The sequence below is a fragment of the Pogoniulus pusillus genome, chromosome 23, assembly GCF_015220805.1.
Source record: "Pogoniulus pusillus isolate bPogPus1 chromosome 23, bPogPus1.pri, whole genome shotgun sequence".
Taxonomy (NCBI): Eukaryota; Metazoa; Chordata; class Aves; order Piciformes; family Lybiidae; genus Pogoniulus; species Pogoniulus pusillus.
Window position 1 is genome coordinate 17,551,609 of NC_087286.1, and position 21,203 is coordinate 17,572,811.

At 39.6% G+C, this 21,203-nt stretch overlaps 1 protein-coding gene across 1 annotated transcript in view; it reads left to right on the plus strand.

The window, feature by feature from the left end:
* Nucleotides 1-593: 593 nt before the first annotated feature.
* NCAPG2 (non-SMC condensin II complex subunit G2) overlaps nucleotides 594-21,203 on the plus strand; it is a 38,569-nt gene continuing 17,959 nt past the window's right edge. Inside the window, exons 1-14 of the mRNA XM_064162804.1 lie at nucleotides 594-892; nucleotides 1,465-1,559; nucleotides 3,408-3,587; nucleotides 4,433-4,547; nucleotides 4,993-5,150; nucleotides 5,965-6,099; nucleotides 10,073-10,167; nucleotides 10,979-11,048; nucleotides 11,692-11,778; nucleotides 12,161-12,256; nucleotides 15,852-15,977; nucleotides 17,200-17,379; nucleotides 18,109-18,261; nucleotides 20,486-20,708. Coding sequence (XP_064018874.1) covers nucleotides 1,485-1,559; nucleotides 3,408-3,587; nucleotides 4,433-4,547; nucleotides 4,993-5,150; nucleotides 5,965-6,099; nucleotides 10,073-10,167; nucleotides 10,979-11,048; nucleotides 11,692-11,778; nucleotides 12,161-12,256; nucleotides 15,852-15,977; nucleotides 17,200-17,379; nucleotides 18,109-18,261; nucleotides 20,486-20,708 — 1,693 coding nt within the window. The 5' untranslated portion in view covers nucleotides 594-892; nucleotides 1,465-1,484. The remainder of the gene's footprint in view (nucleotides 893-1,464; nucleotides 1,560-3,407; nucleotides 3,588-4,432; nucleotides 4,548-4,992; nucleotides 5,151-5,964; nucleotides 6,100-10,072; nucleotides 10,168-10,978; nucleotides 11,049-11,691; nucleotides 11,779-12,160; nucleotides 12,257-15,851; nucleotides 15,978-17,199; nucleotides 17,380-18,108; nucleotides 18,262-20,485; nucleotides 20,709-21,203) is intronic.

The window sequence follows — 21,203 nt, forward strand, 5'->3', positions numbered from 1 at the left end:
TGCAGGGAAACGCGTGGCGGCAAGCCAGCCTTTATTACCAAGTGCATGTCACTGGAGCCGGGCTTAAAACCGAGAAACGTGGCCTGCACTCAGCTCCTTGCTAAGGCCTAGGCTGCAGCTGCCCATCACTGAGCCTGTCCTCTTCGGGCATATTTACTGCCTAGCGCGTTTCCTCCATCCCAGCTCCTCTGCTCCTTCTACCCTCCTGAAGCAGCAGCTTGTTTTTCAACGGCCGTAACAGCTGGCCCGGGGGGTGGGGGCAGGGAGTAGCAGAGAGGAACCAAAACGCCCCCGGGCAGACGGAAGGCATCTGACTGAAAACTTTCTTTACAAGGAGCCCGACAGCCCCACACAGGCAGAGCCAAGAAGGCGGGAGAGCGGCTCTAGCACGCAGCGCCGTGCCCGCACAGAGTACCGCACCGCGCACGGCACCAAACTCCCCAGCAGCTGCCGTGGGAGGCGGGGCCTGGCCCTCAGCGCCGAGGCGCGGTGGGCGGGGCGAGACGCGAGCTCTCGCGAGACGGGAGCTCCGCGGCGCGCGCCGCCCGCGCCCAACGGCCGCCGCGGGAGAGTTCGAACGCGCGGGCGGCGCGCGCCGGCGGGCCCGGGGCTGGCGGCTCCGCTGCGGGAGTCTGGCGGCAGCGCCACCGCTACCGTCTCTGAGCGGCCTCCGCGACTGGCTTCTCTTCCGGCTGTGGAGCGTTCGTAGGGCCAGGTGTTCCCGTGGATAGTAGTACTAAGAGGCGCAGCGCGGCTCGGCTCGGCTCGGCGCGGCTCTTCCGCCTGTCAGTGTGCACGGTGGCCGTTTTGGTTCCCTCTTAGGCAGGCAGCTGTGCGCCGTTGGAAACGTAACCCGTAAACCTACGAGGATTTCTTCGTGAGGCAGCGCAAGGTGAGCGGCCTGTCTCTCTCCCCACTTACTCGTCTGCCGGGTGGGGCCGTGCCGTGGAGTGGCGGTAGCCTGGCGAGTGGGCCGCCCCTAGGCCGAGCTGGGACCGTGCCCGGGCTCGGCACCCGCCCCGTTCCGAGATGTGGCTTCACACACAGTGGAAGCTGCGTAAGGCAGGCTCCCAAGTGATGCGGCCATGCCTCTTAGTCTTGACAAGAGAAAGGGCGACAGTATTCTGACGGTCCTCAGTACTTTCCGCAGAAGTAAATGGGAATGATGATGAGCCGAATAAGGAATATGTGCTGGATATACTCCATCTGAAATAACAATAATAAAATACATTACATAGATTTTTCTGCTTTAAGGTTTCCTTAATAAATAACTAAAAACAAAGTACGCGAACGTTGCGGACTCTGCTGTTACGAATCTAAATGCCGACTTGGGTAACTGTAACGACGTTTTTTGGGAGGCAAAACATCTTTCATTTATAACCATATAGAAGAAGAATGTAAATTCACACATTGTTAACCAAGGCCAAAAATGATCGTGCTAACATTTTGTTTTGTTTTATAAAGCAAGAAGAATTGGGACCACCATGAAACGCGAAGCATTTTTACAGGTTGTGTGTAAAGAGTCACTTGAAGACTTCTTGCATTATACTCATAAATCTGTAAGTGAGCCAAGATACATGTGCGTGAAGTACATTAATGTTGAGAGTTTATGATGTTAGGGTCAGAAACTTCCCCTGGTACTTGCAGATGTGCTGGAATAATTGCAGTGGAAAGTAAGTTCAAATGGTGCTTTAAAGAACAACAAGTTGTGGAAGCTAAAATTCTGCTGTTCTTAAACCAACTCACATTTTCACATCTGACTGTTGCATATGCAGTTTTTCCTACTTATGTTGTGCTCTAACCTTAGAATTTGCCCTTTTAGCATTTTAAAGTTATGTTTTTAGCATTGCTACTTCATTCAATGTCTTTCATTTCTATTTCCTCTTCCCTTTCTAATTTTCCTTTTCCCTCTTCTCAGTCCTGTTTCATTCACACCTAAATTTCTAAGGATTTGCTAGTTTTCCATCAAGGTTTGCCATGGGTTTTTTTCTTCTTTTTCTTTGTAGTAAAAATATTGCCATATTGTGATGCTGAGGACTTTAACAGATGCTGCATATTATATTTTCCACAAAAACCTGTTCCAGTTCATGAAAATGCATTAGATCTTAGAAAAATGGGAGTCATGTACCTGACTGTCATTCAGTGACATCCTTTTTTCTCAAAGGTTTTGGAATAATTCTAACTCTTATCATCCTAAGGAAAGATCAGAAAGGTTTAGTCCTCTTAAGAATTCTTTTTGTTCAAAACAGTACAATCTTAATATCCTGTCTTTTGGGTTTGTTTGAAGTAGAGGGCTGCAGAACTCCCTCTGTGGCCTTTGGTTTATTGTATTTGTTTCCAGCTGTAGAATGGGGTAGAAATTCTGTCATAAATATGTAACAGAAGTTTTCTTCTCATACCCTTTTGGGAACCTCCTCGTACTCCTGTTTCTTTCACTATTGTATAGTTTTCTTTTTCCCTTCAACTTCTCTTTTCTTTCTTCTTGATTCTTGTTTTTTAGTATCTCTACAAACTAAAAATATTTTTACTTCAAGGTAATGGACATTCTCCCTTTTTCCTCTGAAGTGATTTTGATCTGTTAAACCTTCACTTCAGTATCGCAAATGCCATTTCAAACATTATCAGTGCTTCCTCTTGACTGTGTCTGGTTTTTGTCATATCATCTTTCCTTTGCATATTCCTTTTCCTAGCAGGTTGCCTCTCCTTTGATGCTAACAGGTTTTTTGTGTCTCTGTGGTAAATTCTAGCAAGGAAGGTTCTTCTGAAGAAATAGTTCAGATCAGACTCTTAGTGATACTTGATAGTGGCTTCCTATTCAGCAGAGCTGAAGAGGGAGTTGTGGGGTTACTGTGCTCAGGAGTTAAGCTTGATGGGGAAGGCTTTAGACTAGTGCTGTATACAGAATACTGCTCTATGCAGATTGTATTCCACAATCTGTAGTGTCTGTACTGTTACATATCTAGACCTTGATCAGGATTTTCTTTCAGTGGCCATCATCAATCTATATTTAAGATAGCAACAATGTGATCAAGGAATTGAATTCTGTGCAGTTGTGAGCTTCAAAGGCAGTAGTATGGAGTTACCTGCATTGGGATTGAAGTTTCTTGAACACATGAGAGACAGAAGTTGATATTACAGGGATGTGATTTATGTTCAGTAGTGTTGCTATCGGGGCCAAAGACTTCAGTCTTAAAAGAAGCACTCTTATTTTACAATAAAGAGTTAATCAGAAGTTTTTCATGCTATTCTTTGGAGAAATACAACTTGTGTAAGCTAATTTATAACTGCAGAAGAATGGAAGTTAATCCTTACTGTAAAAACACCCTGTTAATTTCAGGAAATAGGATGGTGAAATATAACCCAGTTTACTGACATGGAATTGTATTGTATCTTCTGACCACTCACAGAAAAATACATTTGATCCTTTCGACTTGAAAGAACTGCTTCAAGAATTGTCAAGAAAGCATAAAGAAGTACTATGGGAGAGATTGACACAGCTGTTGTCAGAGAGCTTGATGGAGAATCCTGTGGAAACGTGGCCAGGGGTTGCAGATGATGGCATGGAAGTTGAAATAGTTCCAGAAATGGTAAATAATGAGAGTGTCATGTTGTCCAGGGAAGAGAACTTCTTAACTGCCATGCTTGGGTTAGCTAAACTTAGGGCTGGTCTATCCTATGAAATACTGGATAAGCTGATAGTTTTCATTAGGAAAGGCAGAACTTTTTCTTCTGAAGTTGAGTATGTCTGATTTTGGTGAATAAATGTTGATATCTCTGATACTCCTTTAGTATCTGACATACACGCTTAGGAAACTTACTGTCTGTTTTGCCATGTGTTTTTATTGAATGAAGATCATGAAATCTAGATTTCAACACCTCTCCCACGGATTTAGCTTATACAGAATTTCTCTGACTCAGATTCTCATGTACTCCTGCACTGTAGTCCATATAGTCTTGATCACATTGCAGAAAAATGGTGATTTAATTTCTGAAGGGAAAAGTAAATGCAGTGGGGAAATTGCTGCAGAGACCTAGAGGCTTATAGAAAATCCATAGAATCATGTACCTGAATTTAGAGAATTTTGAGTTACACAGGCCATGCTAATTAGGGAGTGTTTAGCTCTGAAATAGAGGTGTTGAGTGATCTTGTTGCAGTTGGAAGTTTATAATAGAGAAGTGGATGCACACAGTCACAGTTATATACTATCTGGAGCTGAAAGCACTTTCAGATTCCTTGAGCTGGATGTACTTTAAAAAACTCTGCTTTTGCTTCTTATTTGGTAGCTTTTGAATGCCAGTGTACTCTTCAAAATGGAAGCATGATAGCAATTCAGCTTTGCTTACTGTTGCTAAGGTTTTGTTTCTTGCCATAATTATCTTCCAAGTATAAAACAAATGGCAGAATTGTTTCCTCAAGTCTGCTTTTTTTCAGGAACAAACTGTAGCTGTGATTCAAGGAGTGACAGCTGTAGTTACTGCTTCCATACCTGCCGTGGATGAAACTGTAGACTACAAATCTCTTCTGGAATGTGTTTTTATTCTGAATGGTACGTACTTGTTTGTTACAGAATACTGCATTATGCTGCTTTTTAACAGATGACTGTACTAGGCATTTTGTTTAAGCTGACTGGCCTAAGGAACAGTTTACAGCAGAAAAGTTTGGCAGCAATGTGGGCTCTTATTTATGAGACAAAGGAGCATTTACTTAATCAGTTGCACAGTCTAGAAGTTGGAACTTAAATAGTTATCTTTCTCCTAACTGTTCATCCAATGATGGAAAAGTTCCCTTATTTTGTGACTTAGCAATAATGTAAGGCAAAACTTCAGTTATCTAAACCTGTGGCCAAAACCACATGGCAAAGCTAACAAAGTATCCACAGTAGTAAGTTGTTGTGTAAATCTAGCAGAAGCTGGGATATAGTTCATATGCTAATAGGGTGGTTTATAGGAATAACTTGGTTCATTGCAGTAAATAATTTCTTATCGCTGTAGGTATTCTTCTTGTGTTACCTGAATCCCAGAAAATCTTACAAGATGCTATCCAACGTGTATGTGAAATGTGGTGGGAAAAAGGATTGGAAGGCAAGGAGCAGCTGGGAAAGACACTATGTATCATTCTACTGAGAAAAAGTCTGCATAAAGCTGCCACGGTATGCTGAAGCTCTCTTGACTTATACATTATTACCGAATATCCCAAGAACGATTACCCCTCCAAAATACTTTTTGTGTCAGGGTAGCTTGTTTTACATGTCATAGTACTGCTCTGATTCATGAATGCAGAGCACGTATTGATCACAAATGTCTTTTTGGTGTTGCTAGCATAAGCCTTCTGTGAATAAACTTTAAAGGTTTGTTGGTGTCAATTTCACAAGTGAGCCAGGTGGTTTTATGCTCATTAGTGAGATCCAGTGGTCAGTTTCAATAGTAATTAACTCTTCTAAATAATTCAGGTTTTAAATACTATGTTCAGCTGCTTGCAGAGACTTCTCATGTGGGAAGCTTCATTTTCTGTCACTCTTTATCTCTACAAAGAAATTTGTTTCACTTCTCTACTAATAGACTGAAATTCTTTCTTAAAATGTGAGTTACTTATTGTAGCATTCATCTTTTGCACTAACCCAGTAAGCAGCTCCTTTGCTTATTGCTTTTATTTTGCCCCGGGAACTGATTCTGTTGTATAAATTTTCAAAACTGGAATAGTTTTCATTTACTTTGCATGACATAGCAGACTTCTTTCTGTGCTTGATCACCTCTTCATTTGCTGGAAATCACTATTTCTACAGTTAGACATTTTTGTACGTTTTCCAAATGTAGTGACTGTCAATATTCAGAATTTTACAGTTTCAAGATCTTTTGTCTGTAACAATGCATTACAAATTGATTATTTAGAATGCTTAAATGTTTCTTCTCACATTGAAGCTCTGCCTACTTCACTAAAATGTGGGCTTTTTTTTCTCCTGTCAGGGTGCAGATGTACTTCGTGTATGGAATCTACATCAGACATTACTTTGTTTTGATTATGATTCAGAGGACAGTAATGAAGTTAAGGACTTGTTGCTTCAGTGTTTTATGAGTGTGAAACATTTTAAAAAAGAAGAGGTAAGCAAACTTTTATCCTGCTGTGATTTCATGTGAATAGGCTTTGGTTACTGTTAATAGTTTTGCATTAAACTTTTTTTTACAGCACTGCAGGTAGCAATATGAGACAAATCAGCTTTGACTCCAAACTATAAATGAGTGTAATTGTTTCATTTGGAAAGCCCTTTGTTTCTATTCCAAACTGAAGAGTAAAAGTATATATTTGAATCATCACTTAAATTCTTGTATCCTGAGGTAATAAGAACAAAGTGCTTTGCTTCCAGTGTATGTCCCTCAGTACTTGCAAACACGCCCAGGTGTGATTCTTTTTTATAGCAGTTTTTCTTTCATTGGATAAAGACAACTGTAGCAAAATAAATTCCCTTCTAAATGATTCCATTTAGAACCTTGCCCTGCCTTAGTCTTTTTTAAAAGCAGCATGAGTGGAACACAGCTTTATGGCAAAACAAGAATTATTTCATTTGACTATCTGTCTTTCTCTCAGTGAAGAATTGCTGTGTTGCAGTTTCTTGTGCCTGTGCACAGAGATAGTAGCATCCAGGCTTTTTTTGTGGGTCGGTGATGAGACAACCTGACATTGGCTCTGAAATTCTACCTCCTCCTTGCCTGTTTATGAGGCATATATTCCTTTTAATGGCATATAAGAACTTCTGTCATAACATGAGCTCTGTGTGCTCTGGGGATATGGCATTTTAGAAATGGTGGCAGCAGTGAAGTAGTTGAAATGTTTGACAGACCAGGTTTGGGATACCTGACACTCTGTTGTTTGGTGTCTTTCATTACATTTCTTGTTGAAGCCACTCTTGTAGCCCCCTCCATTACCTTGCTGCATAAACCCAGTACAAAACTCACTTTATATCATTAAGGAAAATTGTTGAAAATAAAAGGGGAACCACAGCTCATTCTGGAAAGGCTGCAAGACAAAGTTGCATTAAATTAAGTGTCTGAAACTATTTTAGACTTTACACAAGATCCTAATCAGCACTGATTTTGGGAAGAATTTGATTGCTTACGTGAATGACCTGTGTAAATGGTGTAAGTTGCCTCAGATGTCGACATAAAACACAGGATCTGTCATAGCTCTCTGCCTTCTGGAAGGCCTCTGAAGTTGCTGTGTGTTTAAGTAGCAGCATACTGCCTCTGGCCAATGGAGTCAGTAGTTCAGAAAGCTGTTACTAAACAGCTGGTCACTTGAATCACTCTTCAGGCAATTAACATTCTAGAGACTTAAGCATCTAAATTTAGTTGTCTCATTTTCTTAGCTGAAATCTAGCTTCATTATGTGAATTGCCAGTCTAGATCCAGAATGGTTAACTGGGATTTTTCTAGCTCTTCAGAGAGAAGATTATCTTGAAATTCAGAGCATTCAAGGCATTGTCCTATTGTCCTCTTCTGTGCCTTCTGTTTGGGATTTTTCATCCTCAGAGAGTTGTTTTTTTGTGGTAACCCACACCATGCAAGTTCTTTAGTTTCCCTGTTTGACTTATTTTACTAATGGTAGATTTCTTGTATTGATTTAGCCAACATACCCCCAGGATCTCTTCTGGACCTTTTTCTTACAATCTGTGTCTGAAGTGCTAATAGTACCAAATATCAACATGATACTAAACTCCTGTATATTCTATTTAGTGCCTGCAGGCTTGTTTTACAGTTCCAAACAAAAGTATACCAAATGCTCTTTAGTGTACACATCCCAAAGCATAGCTCTGTAGAAAATTCAGCTGATGTCATTTCTGAGTTTCAGTGAATCCCATGTTGCTATTGGCTGGCATTCCTCTTTTCCTCTCCATGGTACGGATGCTCAAGCAGCTGTCCTGAGTTGATTGAGTTACCTTAATAGTTTTTTTCCTAGTATGATTGTTAATGGCCTGGACTGGTACATCTTACAGGAGGATGAAGGGGAGGAGAGGGTCAGGACTGTAGTATCCAGATTCAGCTGATACTGAGTTGTACATTTATGCCTCATTGCAAGGGAGTTCAGTTTTTCTGCCTTCCCAAATTGTGCTGTTGAGCACACTTTAGTATTTTTCAGAGGGTTATTTTGAGGCTGTATTAGTGCAGTGGTCCTCTGAATTTATATCTCTGTGTGATTCATGAAGAGGTTGTTGTTCAGATTTGGTTTCTAACCAGAAAGCTAGAGAACCCTGCAGAGTATGTATTACTGTGTTTTACCAGTAGGCCTGTTCTGCTCTCTTCTGCTAACCTTCCCTGAATGGATACAACTGTCAAAGCCATAGGTACTGTGCACAGCTCTACCACCTACCTTATACTCTGATAATGCATTAACCCTGAGGAAGACAAGTTTGCAGTCTTACTCACCTATCAGCAGTTTAGTTGTCATGATACAGAGAATGTTGATAACAGTAATTGTTTCAGATCCATTGACCACATGTTGCAGATCAAATTAGAGGCTTTTACTGTCCTTCTCAGGATCAGGAGCTGTTGAAATATAAGGCATTGGTTGAAAGCTATTTTGACTTCATCTGTCTTGCAGATGAGATTTTTGTAGAAGATGAGATGAGTTTGAGTTTGTCCTCTTTGACTTGTTGAGGCAGGAACTATAGGTCAAGACTTCTTTGACCTTTTGGTTTGTCAGGGATGTTGATGGAAGAATCAGACTCCAATCTATGGATTGTAATGCCACAATTGGAGATAAGTGACTTCCATTCAATTTGTAAATTTTTCTTTCTTGGTAGAAACTTTCACTGACAACAGAAAGGATTCCATCAGACCTGTAGACAAGGATTTTCATATTGTAGTTAGCTTTTAAGTTTGGATTTTTATGATGTTCTGAATTACTTCTTGACCTGAAGACATATAAGTTTTCAGTTCCACTGAAGAGCAGTTTCTGCCTATGTGCTTCCTTCTCTTTATCCCTACTCTGTGGTCTTCCAGCTTCAAGTGTGTCTGACATTCTCAGCCTTTTTTTCCTCTCTTTTGCAATTGGTGTGAACATACCTCTTGGTCCAACTGTTGCTGGAAGTGCCTTTGAACCTCTGCTAATTATTCAGTGCACGTTTTGAACTAATGCCAACGTGCTCTTTGCTATTACACTTCCTTAGTAATTTTCAGATTTATTTTTGGCTGGAAAGCTGACAGGTACAAAGGATTCTTGCAACTGGCTGACTCACCCTTATGTATGATCAAAATTTCCAATCTCAGAAGCTTCATCTGTAGGATGAGACAGAGTGAGGCTCTCTGTGCATATAGTGTGTAAGGCTCTGATTCCATGAACAGACCTTGCTGAGTCTGGAAGTGCAAGGGCTTACTGCCTCCATCTACACACTTGTACTGCCTTTCTTTGCAAAGCTGTCATCACAATTTCTGTCCTGCAAAAATGGAAGAAAACTAGTTCAGAGAAAACCTCTTTTTTTCCCCCCCTCCATTTTCATGATTTAGAGTAGCTCCAGGAGGTTCACGTTGTTAATTTACATGAGGCAACAAGAAAGGAGCTGTCTTTGCTGCTCAAAATGTGTATTTCCCTCAATGGCCTAGATGTTCTCTGTGTCTTTATTCAGAGTGTTTCCATACCTGGTTCTGCTAGTGCTGACATACTGTTTTACTGGGACCTTCACCCTCATTGCAGTATCATCCTGAATGATGCTGTACCTAATGGAGCTGTAATGTGGCTTGGATGAGGGTCCTGAGTTGCAGAATCCCTTATCTTCATGGAATAACACTTAAAGTCACATCCAAACAGAATGGATATTGGAAAAAAAAGACAGGCAGATCTGTAATCCAGATGTGTTCATTTGCTTTGTGTTTACAGTGTAAAGAAAAGTAATGCTTGAGTTCTGCTAAAAAAATCAGAATCTGAATTAATTTTGTCTGCAATAACCTCACCTAGGCCTGTTAAAACGAAAGGTGTCATCTTAATATTTAAGCTCTGTATTTAGTGATTTTTGAGGTAGCACTTGGGTATTCTTCTGGAGTTTGACTTTACTTTTTCCTTCCTTTTTTCTCCTATCAACAGGGAAGAAGATTCTTGAGCTTTTTGTTCTGCTGGAATGTAAACTTCATTAAAATGATACATGGAACTGTTAAAAACCAATTAGAATTCTTTCCAAGGTATGCATCACAGTTACAGTTCTTAATGATCTTTAAGAGCTTGGCTGAAATCTTGTTCCTCACACTAAAAGATGTAGTATATTGATAAAATATATCAGAATCCAGAGTCCTTCAAATCTGCTGACTCTAACTACAATATTGTTTCAGCAGCTTTAGTTAATAGTTGCTTTCCATGTGCCTCTGTGTACAATTATAGGTTTAGTAAGATGCTGATTTAGCATTAGCCAAAGCAAATAACTGTCAGATGAAGTGTGCTGCATTGCTTGCAGTGTTTGAGAATTGCAGGTCTCTACAGTGGGTTTTTTTTCCTATAAGCAATCTCTAATTTAATTTGGTAGGATTCTGTGTAGAGGCTTTCTAATAAGAGGTCTGATTGATAGATGAAAAATGTGGGCTTTTTTTTTCTCCTTTGATTATTCAGTGAAATGTTACAGAATTATTCATACTAAAATCAGAGTTTTTTTCTAATGCTTTCAGTAGAATGATGTATACCTCTACATGTTTATAAAGAATTTAAGGCATTTGTTGTGACATAAATGATAAAATATCTCTGCTTTTATTTTCCTAGCATAAGAGAGATTTCCTGAGTTTTTTACTAGTACTTGGGTTCATTAATGAACAATTAACTTTGGTTTTCCATAACTATTACTGTAAACTTCCAAGTTATTTGCTTCTTCTGTATCTAACACTGATATACAGAACTATGAAAAATATTAGTACTTACCAAAAAATTCATGATGCTACTTTTATGAATTGTGGAGAGGCATGGTTAGGATGCTTGCTTGAAAGTGTTTCCCATATGTTAATACAGATCCTTGATGGAATACATTTCAGAAGTTTACTTCAGGGCCTGGAAGAAGGTATCAGGAGAATTCTTACAGGTAATAGTAGACATTTCATGTGAATAGTTTTGAATTTAAAGGTGGAAAAGATACATGACTTGGAAACGTTGCTAAGCAAGCCTTGAGGTTTTTTTTCCCTTAAGAGCCTCCTTTAGCATTGTCAAAGAATAAGAGCATCAGATGGTTTGAATGTTTGCCCACTGGGATCAGCTTGGTTGCATTTAAACATCTTTAGTTCTGCTACTGAGATATTGGTTCATGTAAACAGCCTAGTTATCTGTGTTACTGAAGCTCGTGAATGAAGTACTCTGTGTGTGCCAGTCTGTATATTTCGTAACTTAGACATTTGTCTAGGTTTTGTGAATTTCTGTGGAGATAATCAAAAGCATACTGGTAACAGCACAACTATGCTACAACCAAATTTCAGACACCAAGTGATTCTTATATACCATATGGAGCTGCTTTTGAATTCCAGACTTGTTCTGAGAATTGATTAATTGTATATTTTGAACTTTCAGAAATTGCAGACAGAGTTCCCTAGCAGAAGCCAAGTTAAAACTAATAGCAAAGACTATTCTCAGTTGCTTTGTTTAGAGAAAAATATAAGTTGCTGCATAGCCTATAGTACTTACTATTGTCTCATTGTTTGTTAACAGTAACCTGTATGTGGTTTTGCTTGTAGGTACTTGAACATAACTGCATTCAGGATTTCATGCATCATGGAATTCATCTTCCCAGAAGTTCTTCTGTTCATTCTAAAGTTAGAGAGGTAAGTTCAGTAAAGCATGACATGAACTAGTAGAATCAAAATCAGATCAATTACTTTAAAGTGGAAATTTTTGATTTCATACTAAAATACTCTATTAGGTCTGGCTGAAATAGAATTGCTTTTCTTGATAGCAGCCCATATGGTGCCTTCTTTTGGATTTGTTGGCTGAAAGGTTGCTGATAACACACCAGCATTTTGGCTGTTGTGACCAGTACCTGAGTGGTGTCAAAGCTTTTGCCTCCATGCTATGTTTCCCTAGGGGGTAGGCTTGGGGTGAGCAAGAAATTGGGTATGATTACAGCCAAGACAACTGACCCAAACTAATCAAAGGAATAGTGCTGTTAAAACTGAGTTTGAGATTGGTTTGTTTGTGCTTTCTCAGATACTGAGTTACATTCATAAACAAAGTAAAGTTCGCCAAGGAGCTGAGGAAATGCTCTGTAGATTGTATCAACCTATCCTTTGGAGAGCACTGAAGGTAATTAATCCTTTTCATAAAACAGAATTGTCTTTCTCTAGTAATAAATTCTGAGTCACTCCCACATGTTCTGTTTTTTAATAATTGCTTCTAAAATAAGGTGACTATGGAAAAAAATAAATAGTGTGTTTCTCATCTCAGCTGTTACAGAGTAACTTTACAAGGTCTAGTTGGGCACAGTTAGAAAACATTACTCTGATATGTTAATATAATTTCCTTCTGCAGTTCAGTTTTGTTTGCAAGTACACAAAATGTTTTCCAGGACCAAAGTAGGTAGTGGGACCAGCACTAAATTTGATGTTGTCATCTTAGTTTGGGAATTTTGTGTAATTATATTCCCTTGCCCAAGATCTTTATGGAATGATCGGTGCTTTATTGATCAAAGCTAGAAATAATCTGACTCAAGTCAGATAAAAGATTAGAGTACTTTGGATGAACATTCTGCCAAACTTTATTAAGTCTGCATGGATTTGGTTTTGGGAAATGCAAGAGAAAGGTTTGGCTTGAGGGGAAAAAAGGTTAATTACTGATTTTTGGCAAGACAATGATAAGAATTCCTGATTCCAGAAGTGTTTCAAATTCTTAACAGCTGCTGTTCATGATTTTCACATCACTAATGGCTTCATTGCTAGAACAAATCTGAGTTTTAGGAAGTTTTGGGAGGTGATTTTTAGTTGTTTTTCTGAGGGGAGGGGGATATTGGGTTTTGGAGGGTTTTTTTTTTGGCTTTTGTTTCTATCTTGACAGCTTCTTCATTTGTAATTAAGCACTTTAAGCTTAGATGTTGTCAGCCACATCATCTAAGTCATGGAAAATTTGTTTTAATACAGCAAAATAGTCCAACTGTTGTGAACATAAATTTCAGAATGCAGCAATTATATGAATCATGTAATGATTCAGTGCAAGAAAAGATTCTGAATTGCAAATGATTCAGTCCCACATTTGTGATCGGTGAAAAGAAGTATGTGACTGAATGTCAGAATTTGGCAATTTATTTTTGGATAGGCCACTGAATTGCTGTGTGACTTTTGTATAGTTAATCTTTCTTTTCCGTCTAGTACTGCTGAGGTACTAATTGACATATTTAAGTATTTGACATTTTTAAGGTAGCTGTTGCTGTGACTCAGAATCTCCAGTAGTTTAAGATACAAAACTGAGAAGGGAAATTTAACAGTTCTCCTTATTAGAACAGATTCTGCTCCAAAGCTTGAAATGCCAGTTTAGTATTAGATGCCCAGTTTGATGCTCCTATTTCAGCCAGTGTACAGATCTCTAATTTAATATAATTAACATAATCTTGTTCTGGAACACTTAGATGTTGTGCTGAGGGATTTGGTTTAGTCAAGGACTTGTCAGTGTGAAACTAATGATTGGACTTGATGATCTTGAAGGTCTTTTTCAGTCTAAGAAATTCTATGATTCTGTGGTTCCAAACCAGAAAGGGAACTTAACCTCTTCATCCCTCTTTCTTGAATGGGTATTGAAAAGTACTTCAGGGATCTTGAAAAACACTGAAGTTGTAGGAATGCAAAGAATTCTTGAACAGTTCATACTGAAACTGCTTGACTTAATCTCTGTTTAAACTGAGGGTGTATATTTATAACCAATAGTTTTTTTTCTCCTTAAATTGCTTGTTTTTCAAATACTGAGCTTGCACAAGTTTCCTTTGTGGTTTTTACCTACACACATATCAGAAGCATTTGTGCAAGTCTAAGTTTGTATAATACAAGCCCTGATGCAGCTTCTTAACCTTTTGTTCATGCCTTTATTATGAAAGGTAAGCCTCTTGCAAACATAGCCAAGATATGTGTAGTGAGTGGTTATGAGAAGCTATATGAATATAAAAATGTGGATATTTATTGTGAGCTAAGTAGTGATTAAGCTATTTCTTATCAAGCTTAAAAGGTTAAGAACCACTCCTCCAGGAATTCAAGCTGTCAAAGGAAGTGATTCCTTTAAAGCAGTCTGTTTAGTTGTTGTTTTTTAACATCTCATACTTCTAATTTTTTTTTCCTTGGGAAAACTGTTGTTTTAAATAATTGGAAGTAGATTTCAGGGCCTGTGAAAAGAAAGCTCTGAAAACTAACTGAGCAAAAAACTTTCTTTAAAAATGTTCTAGAAGTCCCTCAGAATAGTACAAGAGGAAGGTAAAGAAACGTTAGTCAATATGATATAAATTTAATGTCCTAGGCTCTACTTCTGTGAAGACATTTACTCTATTAGAAGCTTGAATATGTAAATATATTTGGGATAAATTGCAATTAATTAAAGACAGGAATTTAAACTGTGGTTAATCAGTTCAGAATTCAAGTGAGATTAATGGAATTCAGTGTAATGCACTTAGAAACTTTAGGAAAATTATCTTTATGGTCTGGCCATGGTATGCAAGGTCTGAGTTATTGCACAGAAATGTACTTGAATTAATTTTCACATGAAATATTAGTGCAGAAGAGCTATTTCACCCTGAATTCGCATATTAGCTTGGTATGCATTAATTCTTCATTACAGCAAGCTGAAATTGAATTAAGAATCAAAATATTGTCACTTTTTATACTGTTTGTAGTATCTGTGATAAATGAAGTAAAGCACCAGTCCCTGGCTGAAGACTATGTATTATGAGTTTTATTTGCCTTTGTAGTAATTAACTCAAGAATTACTAATAATTTTGTTGACTTGAAGAATTTGGATTTTTTTTTATTCTACTCAGAGATGTGAATTCTAAATCTGAACAAAATTCTTCCTCCCTTCTTCATTCCCAGAGAAGTCAGCACAGGCTCTTAGCATTGCACTTCTCCTTGGTGAATTGAATGCAGTCTGATGGTCAGATTTCAGGTTTCTCCCTGAGATGCCTTGAATTTTGTTTTCTCATGTTATTGTCTGTCATCTTTTTCTATCCTTTGAGAGTCTACAGGGCCTGTTATTTTTCACTGACTGTCTAAATACAGACTATTTAGATTTTTCTTCACATTTGGGGGTCTACAACCACTCAAATGTATAGTGTAGCACACTGAATGCTGTGAAAGTTTGCAACATTTCTGAGGATTATGAGGCTTGCCTTAGATTCTTTTAATGAGTTGCCTGCAGTTCAGGAGTGTGGTCCTATTACTTATGTGCAAAGACACAATGCTGAATGAATTCCTGTTGGATGTTAGTGTCCAGGCTTGCTGGTACTTACTTTCTAAATACTGTTTTCTTGAAGAAATAGGCTTGAGCTGTTCAATTAAATCACCTGTCTCTTGACAGGCAATTTAATTAATTCAGTGTGTCTGAATTCAAGATCCTTGTATTCTGAAGAGGAGCTTTGAGGTGACCAAGAGAAATCTCAACTGCTTTTAATTTATTCAGCATTAATCAGACTGTGACTCTTCAGGGTCATTGAAGCTGACATGCTTTGAAAGCTGATAACTAATAACTCAGGTTTTACTGAATGGACAGAAATGTAAGGATAAAAAAGTTGTGGAAATAGAAGGTGTTACTGTAAACTATTCCATACATTTAAATATTCATCTCTTTCACTAACTGCATGAAAATGTTTGGAGAGCAGTATTTCAGAGTTTGCTTATAGGGAAAATATTTCTTTCCTTCGTTTTAACAGGCCAGGAACTCAGAAGTTCGATCAAATGCAGCATTTTTGTTTGTGGATGCTTTTCCTCTTCGGGATCCCAGCTTTAACAAAAACGAGATGGAGAATGAAATCCAGAAACAGTTTGAAGAACTTTTTGTAAGTTTTCACAAAAAATAAAATGTAAGAAATGAAACTTCTATCAAAACAAATGCAAAAATAAGCTGTTGAAGTAATGAAAATGTCTGGATAGTGTGGGGCCTGGAACACAAACCCTATGAGGAGAGGCTGAGGGAGCTGGGGTTGTTTAGCCTGGAGAAGAGAAGACTCAGAGGTGACCTCATTGCTGTCTACAACTACCTGAAGGGACATTGTAGCCAGGTGGGGGGTAGCCTCTTCTCCCAGGCAACCAGCAATAGAACAAGGGGACACAGTCTCAAGTTGTGCCAGGGAAAGTATAGGCTGGATGTTAGGAGGAAGTTCTTCACAGAGAGAGTGATTTCTCACTGGAATGGGCTGCCCAGGGAGGTGGTGGAGGCACCCTGCCTGGAGGTGTTCAAGGGTGAGGCACCCTTGAGGGTCAAGGACGAGGCACTCGGTGCCATGGTCTAGTTGACTGGCTAGGGCTGGGTGCTTGGTTGGACTGGATGATCTTGGAGGTCTCTTCCAACCTGGTTGATTCTATGAAATACAGCCCTGAGGATGCAGAAATAGTATTTTCAGTTCCTGTAGTATGTTGACAACAGATTGGCATGCCCTGTTTTCAACTCTGCAAAAGAAATATTTGGGACTGTTACTTGTTAACCTTTGAATGAAAGATGCTTTTGAGGTACTAGATACTTGAAAAATGGATCTTGATACTTAACCTTGTATTGGTGAAGAGAGCTTTAATACTTAGGCAGTTTAGTACTCTCTTACTAAGTACTTCTGAACTGGAGATAAGAACTTAAAACCTTTACTAATCTAGGTAAGTGAGGATGGGCATAGTATTTTCATGACCAAAATGTTTGGGAAATTCTAAGTGTGGTCTTAAACATTATAATTAAATGAATTTCAAAGGTTTTATATTGTTGCATGAGAACAGTGGGCAGCATCGACTGAACTCTTGCAAATAGAAGTCTAAATAATTGTCACAGATGCAGGAGTTGAAATATTTGGTTTTGAGGTAGCTCACAACTGCTCAATTAAAAGAAATCCATATTTAATTTTACTTCTAATTTAAATCCTCTAGTTTGCTTCATAATGAAATGCCTTGAGGGAATAATAACATTATATTTATTTCATAGTATGACAATTTGCATAATGATTAAAAGATAATAGAATGCTCTTTGATTATGTTAGGTTCCATATACTGACATTATTATACTACTGTTTGGTTTAGAATCTCTTAGAAGATCCTCATCCTATTGTCCGCTCTACAGCGGTACTTGGAACTACTCAGATAACATCCAGATACTGGGAGATGATTCCTCCAGCTGTTCTTGCTGACCTTTTACAAAAGCTGACTGGAGAGCTGTCCTGTGATGTAACATCTGCTGATGTCCGAAGCTCTGTTTTTAAAGTAAGCCTTTCTGTCTACATTTAATATTATGATTGCCATTTTTGTCTTGATGCACAGGTTTCTAATATGGGCCGTCTTAAATCAAGGGAATTGACTCTATAATTGACTCTAACAACTGCAAAATGGGTTCCTAGTGCATACACTTTGTGCAAGCCACACCTTTGGAATGAACAAATGCCTTTTTAAACTAGTGATTCTGGCTTTGTGGCTCTCAGCCTCTTTGCATTTCCAGTGTAGATCTGAACTTACCTCAACTGAAAGGAATTCACTGAACATAATTCACTGGAAATTGGAAGTAATTAGTTGTAGCCACGTGGGGGTTGGTCTCTTCTTCCAGGCAATCAGCAACAGAACAAGGGGACACAGTCTCAAGTTGTGCCAGGGGAAGTATAGGCTGGGTGTTAGGAGGAAGTTCTTCACAGAGAGAGTGATTGGCATTGGATTGGACTGCCCAGGGAGGTGGTGGAGTCACCATCCCTGGAAGTGTTGAAGAAAACCCTGGATGAGGCACTTAGCGCCGTGATCTGGTTGTTTGGACAGGGCTGGGTGCTAGGTTGGACTGGATGATCTTGGAGCTCTCTTCCAACCTGGTTGATTCTATGACAGTGTCTGCCTCTATTTAATTTAACCCTGGAAATGTTGTGGTCCAATTCAACAATATTTAGCTACATCAGTTTTTCAAATGTACTCATTATGCTAAAAGAAAAAGTAACTTTTTCTTTCTTGCAGTGTCTACCTATAGTTTTGGACAACAAACTAAGTCATCCATTACTGGAACAGCTCCTGCCAGCAGTCAGAAACAGTCTTCATGACAGTTCTGAGAAAGTGCGAGTGGCTTTTGTTGATATGCTGCTGAAAGTAAAGGCTACCAAGGCTGCTAAGGTAGGATGCATCACACTTGATAATAAATGCCTTGATTTTATATTTGTTAAAAACAAAGAAGCACCTTTTTAGAATACTACAACTTTCCTTAAAGGAAAAAATACATGATGAATGTAGTAATATTCTTAATTTTGAGTTTTTCCTTCCATCATGTAGTTAAGCATATAACAGAGTTTATTTCTAAGAGCTGTGGATTCTGTTGCCGTTAGTTACTTCTGTCCACCTGAAAGATTGTGATTTAAATGTAGGTAGTAGTACTTCTAGATGCTCAACATGAGCCAGCAGAGTGAGTGCAGCCCAGCCAGCCAACCGTGTCCTGAGCTGCATCAAGAGAAGCGTGGCCAGCAGGGCAAGGGAGGAGATTCTGCCCCTTTACTCTGTTCTCATCACACCTCACCTGGAGTACTGTGTGCAGTTCTGGAGCCCCCAAGACGAGAAGGACATGAAACTGTTGGAGCAAGTCCAGAGGAGGCCACAAAGATGCTCAGGAGGCTGCAGCACTTCTGCTATGAGGGCAGCCTACAAGAGTTGGGGCTCTTCAGCCTAGAGAAGAGAAGGCTTTGAAGAGACCTTATAGTGGCCTTCCAGTATCTGAAGGAGGCCTACAGGAAGGCTGGGGAGGGACTATTGACAAGGTCTTGTAATGACAGGACGAGGGGTACTGGGTTTAAACTGGCAGAGGGGAGATTTAGGAAAGGGTTGTTTGCAGTGAGGGTGGTGAGACACTGGCACAGGTTGCCCAGGGAGGTTGTGGCTGCTCCCTCCCTGGAGGTTGGAAGAGGCCTTGAGCGACCTGTTCTATAATGGGAGGTGTCCCTGCCTATGGTGGGGGGTTGGAACTGGCTGATCCTTGAGGTCTCTTCCAACCTAAACCATTCTATGATACTTCTTTCCAGATTTTGTAAATTCTGCTGAAATCACGGTGTCCATGAAAAATCTTTTGAAATAAATCAAGTGGGAAGCTCTGATGAGCTTTCTTTCAGTCTTCCCACAGCTGTTCTTCTTGGGAGAATTAACCACTGGAGATGGTGCCATGTCTGCGTGTTACTGCAGCAGAGATTCCGTAGGCATGCTGGAAGGTTTACTTGTTAGTTGAGCCAAGTACGTGCTTCTCCTCCTCTGCTCTACGTTTTTGAGCAGTTTGGGATGATGACTGGGTGCGGTGGCCCCGTGTTGCTCCCCAGCCGTTTTCCGGCGGCTGCTGGCAGACTTTCTTCCCAGGGCGTTTGTGTCTTCCCTGCCCTCTTGTGGCCATGCCGGGTAGAGCAGCCAATACTGCCAGGCTTCCTTCCAGCTGGCTGGCTCATTACTGACTTCCCTTCGAAATGCTTAATGCCTCCAAAAAACTGTTTTTAGAATGTATCTACCTATTTTTTATAATTGTGTCTTCTGGGCATGACCTTTGGGATTTTGGTATCTGGAGATAGCCAACTGGAGAGGTGGGCAGTGAGGAGCCTAGTGAAATTTAACAAAGAAAGGTGTACAGTCCTGCACCTAGGCCAAAAGAGGCAATGGAATCCTTGGGTATGTTAAGAAGATAGTGAGCTGCGGGTTGAGGGAGGTTCTTCTCCTATTCTACTCTGCTTGTGAGGCCTCATCTGGAATATTGCCTCCAGTTCTGTGCTCCCCAGTTCAAGAGACAGGGGAGAGTCTAATGAAGGGCTATGAGATTAAGGGAATAGCACATGTCTCCTTTGAGGAAGGGCTGTGAGACCTGGGGCTGAGAGTGGATCTTGTCAATGTTTATAAATACATTATGGGTGACTGTGAAGATGTTCTATACTGAATTTTTGGGGATGCACCATACTTGTAGGTAGTTTGCTTCTACTTTGTCCTGTGTTGAGAATATGAAACATGGCACATCATGACAAGTAACTGCATTTTGTGGTGATATCCTTGTAGAGTAAATAAATTTTCTCTATACCTATGAAATTGCTTTAGCATTGCAGTTATATTGAGCTGGAATTGCTCAGGCTGGATTTTTTCCAGCCTATCAGAGATCCTGGGAGATGTAGAGGTGTGTCAGAAGAGTAAAGTGGCATTGCAGCAGTGTGTGAGCTCAAGTAAATGCTGGCATTCTGGTAAAAATGAAAAATACTCCTGCTTTTCTGATCAATGCTATTTAGATTTGTTGAAACTTTTGATGTGAACAAAGCTTAATACAGGCAACTGTTCTTTCCTCTGGGTTTTAACTCCTTTCATATCTTTTTCTCACTTTAAAAAGTTCTGGAACATCTGCCCCATGGATCATCTTCTGACTCGTCTTGAAGTTGACTCCCGGCCTGTGTCCCGACGCATAGTGAATCTCTTATTCAACTCTTTCTTTCCCACTAACCAACCCGAGGATGTGTGGTGTGAGCGCTGTGTTACTCTAATCCAGATGAATTCAGCAGCAGCTAGAAAGTTCTATCAGTATGCTCATGAGTATACTGCCCCCACTAACATAGGTAAAGTACAAAGCTCTGTCAATCTTCGACAATGCAAATATCTTCCTGTGGAACTGCTTTGTCATTTTTCTTCCAGCAGTGCTGTGTTGTTGTTAGATCTTTTGGTTTTAGTTTGTAGATGTTTTAATTCTTGAATCCTGCTGACTACAGTCAAAACTTTTTGGTTCTGCTCTTAGGGGTACTGTATTCTGTAGCCAGTGTTGTTACCTGGTCTCTATTCACTCCTTTCTCCTTGAGTGTACCTTGAAACTATCTAAGCTGATATTTATTTGCCATGCAGAAATAGTCGAATAAAATAGCCTGCTGTCTCAGGTAATTTCAGATCTTTGTGGGAGATTCTGTAAAAGATAAAACAGATTTATGTCTGACAATCCAATTCTCTGGGATTTGTGGATCAGTAGTGTTCTCAGGTTGCTCAGAGGAATTATAAAAGGCCTCCTTTCTGTTAAAAGCTTCAGAAGGGTACATCAGAAAGGTTATGTACTTCAGAGTAGA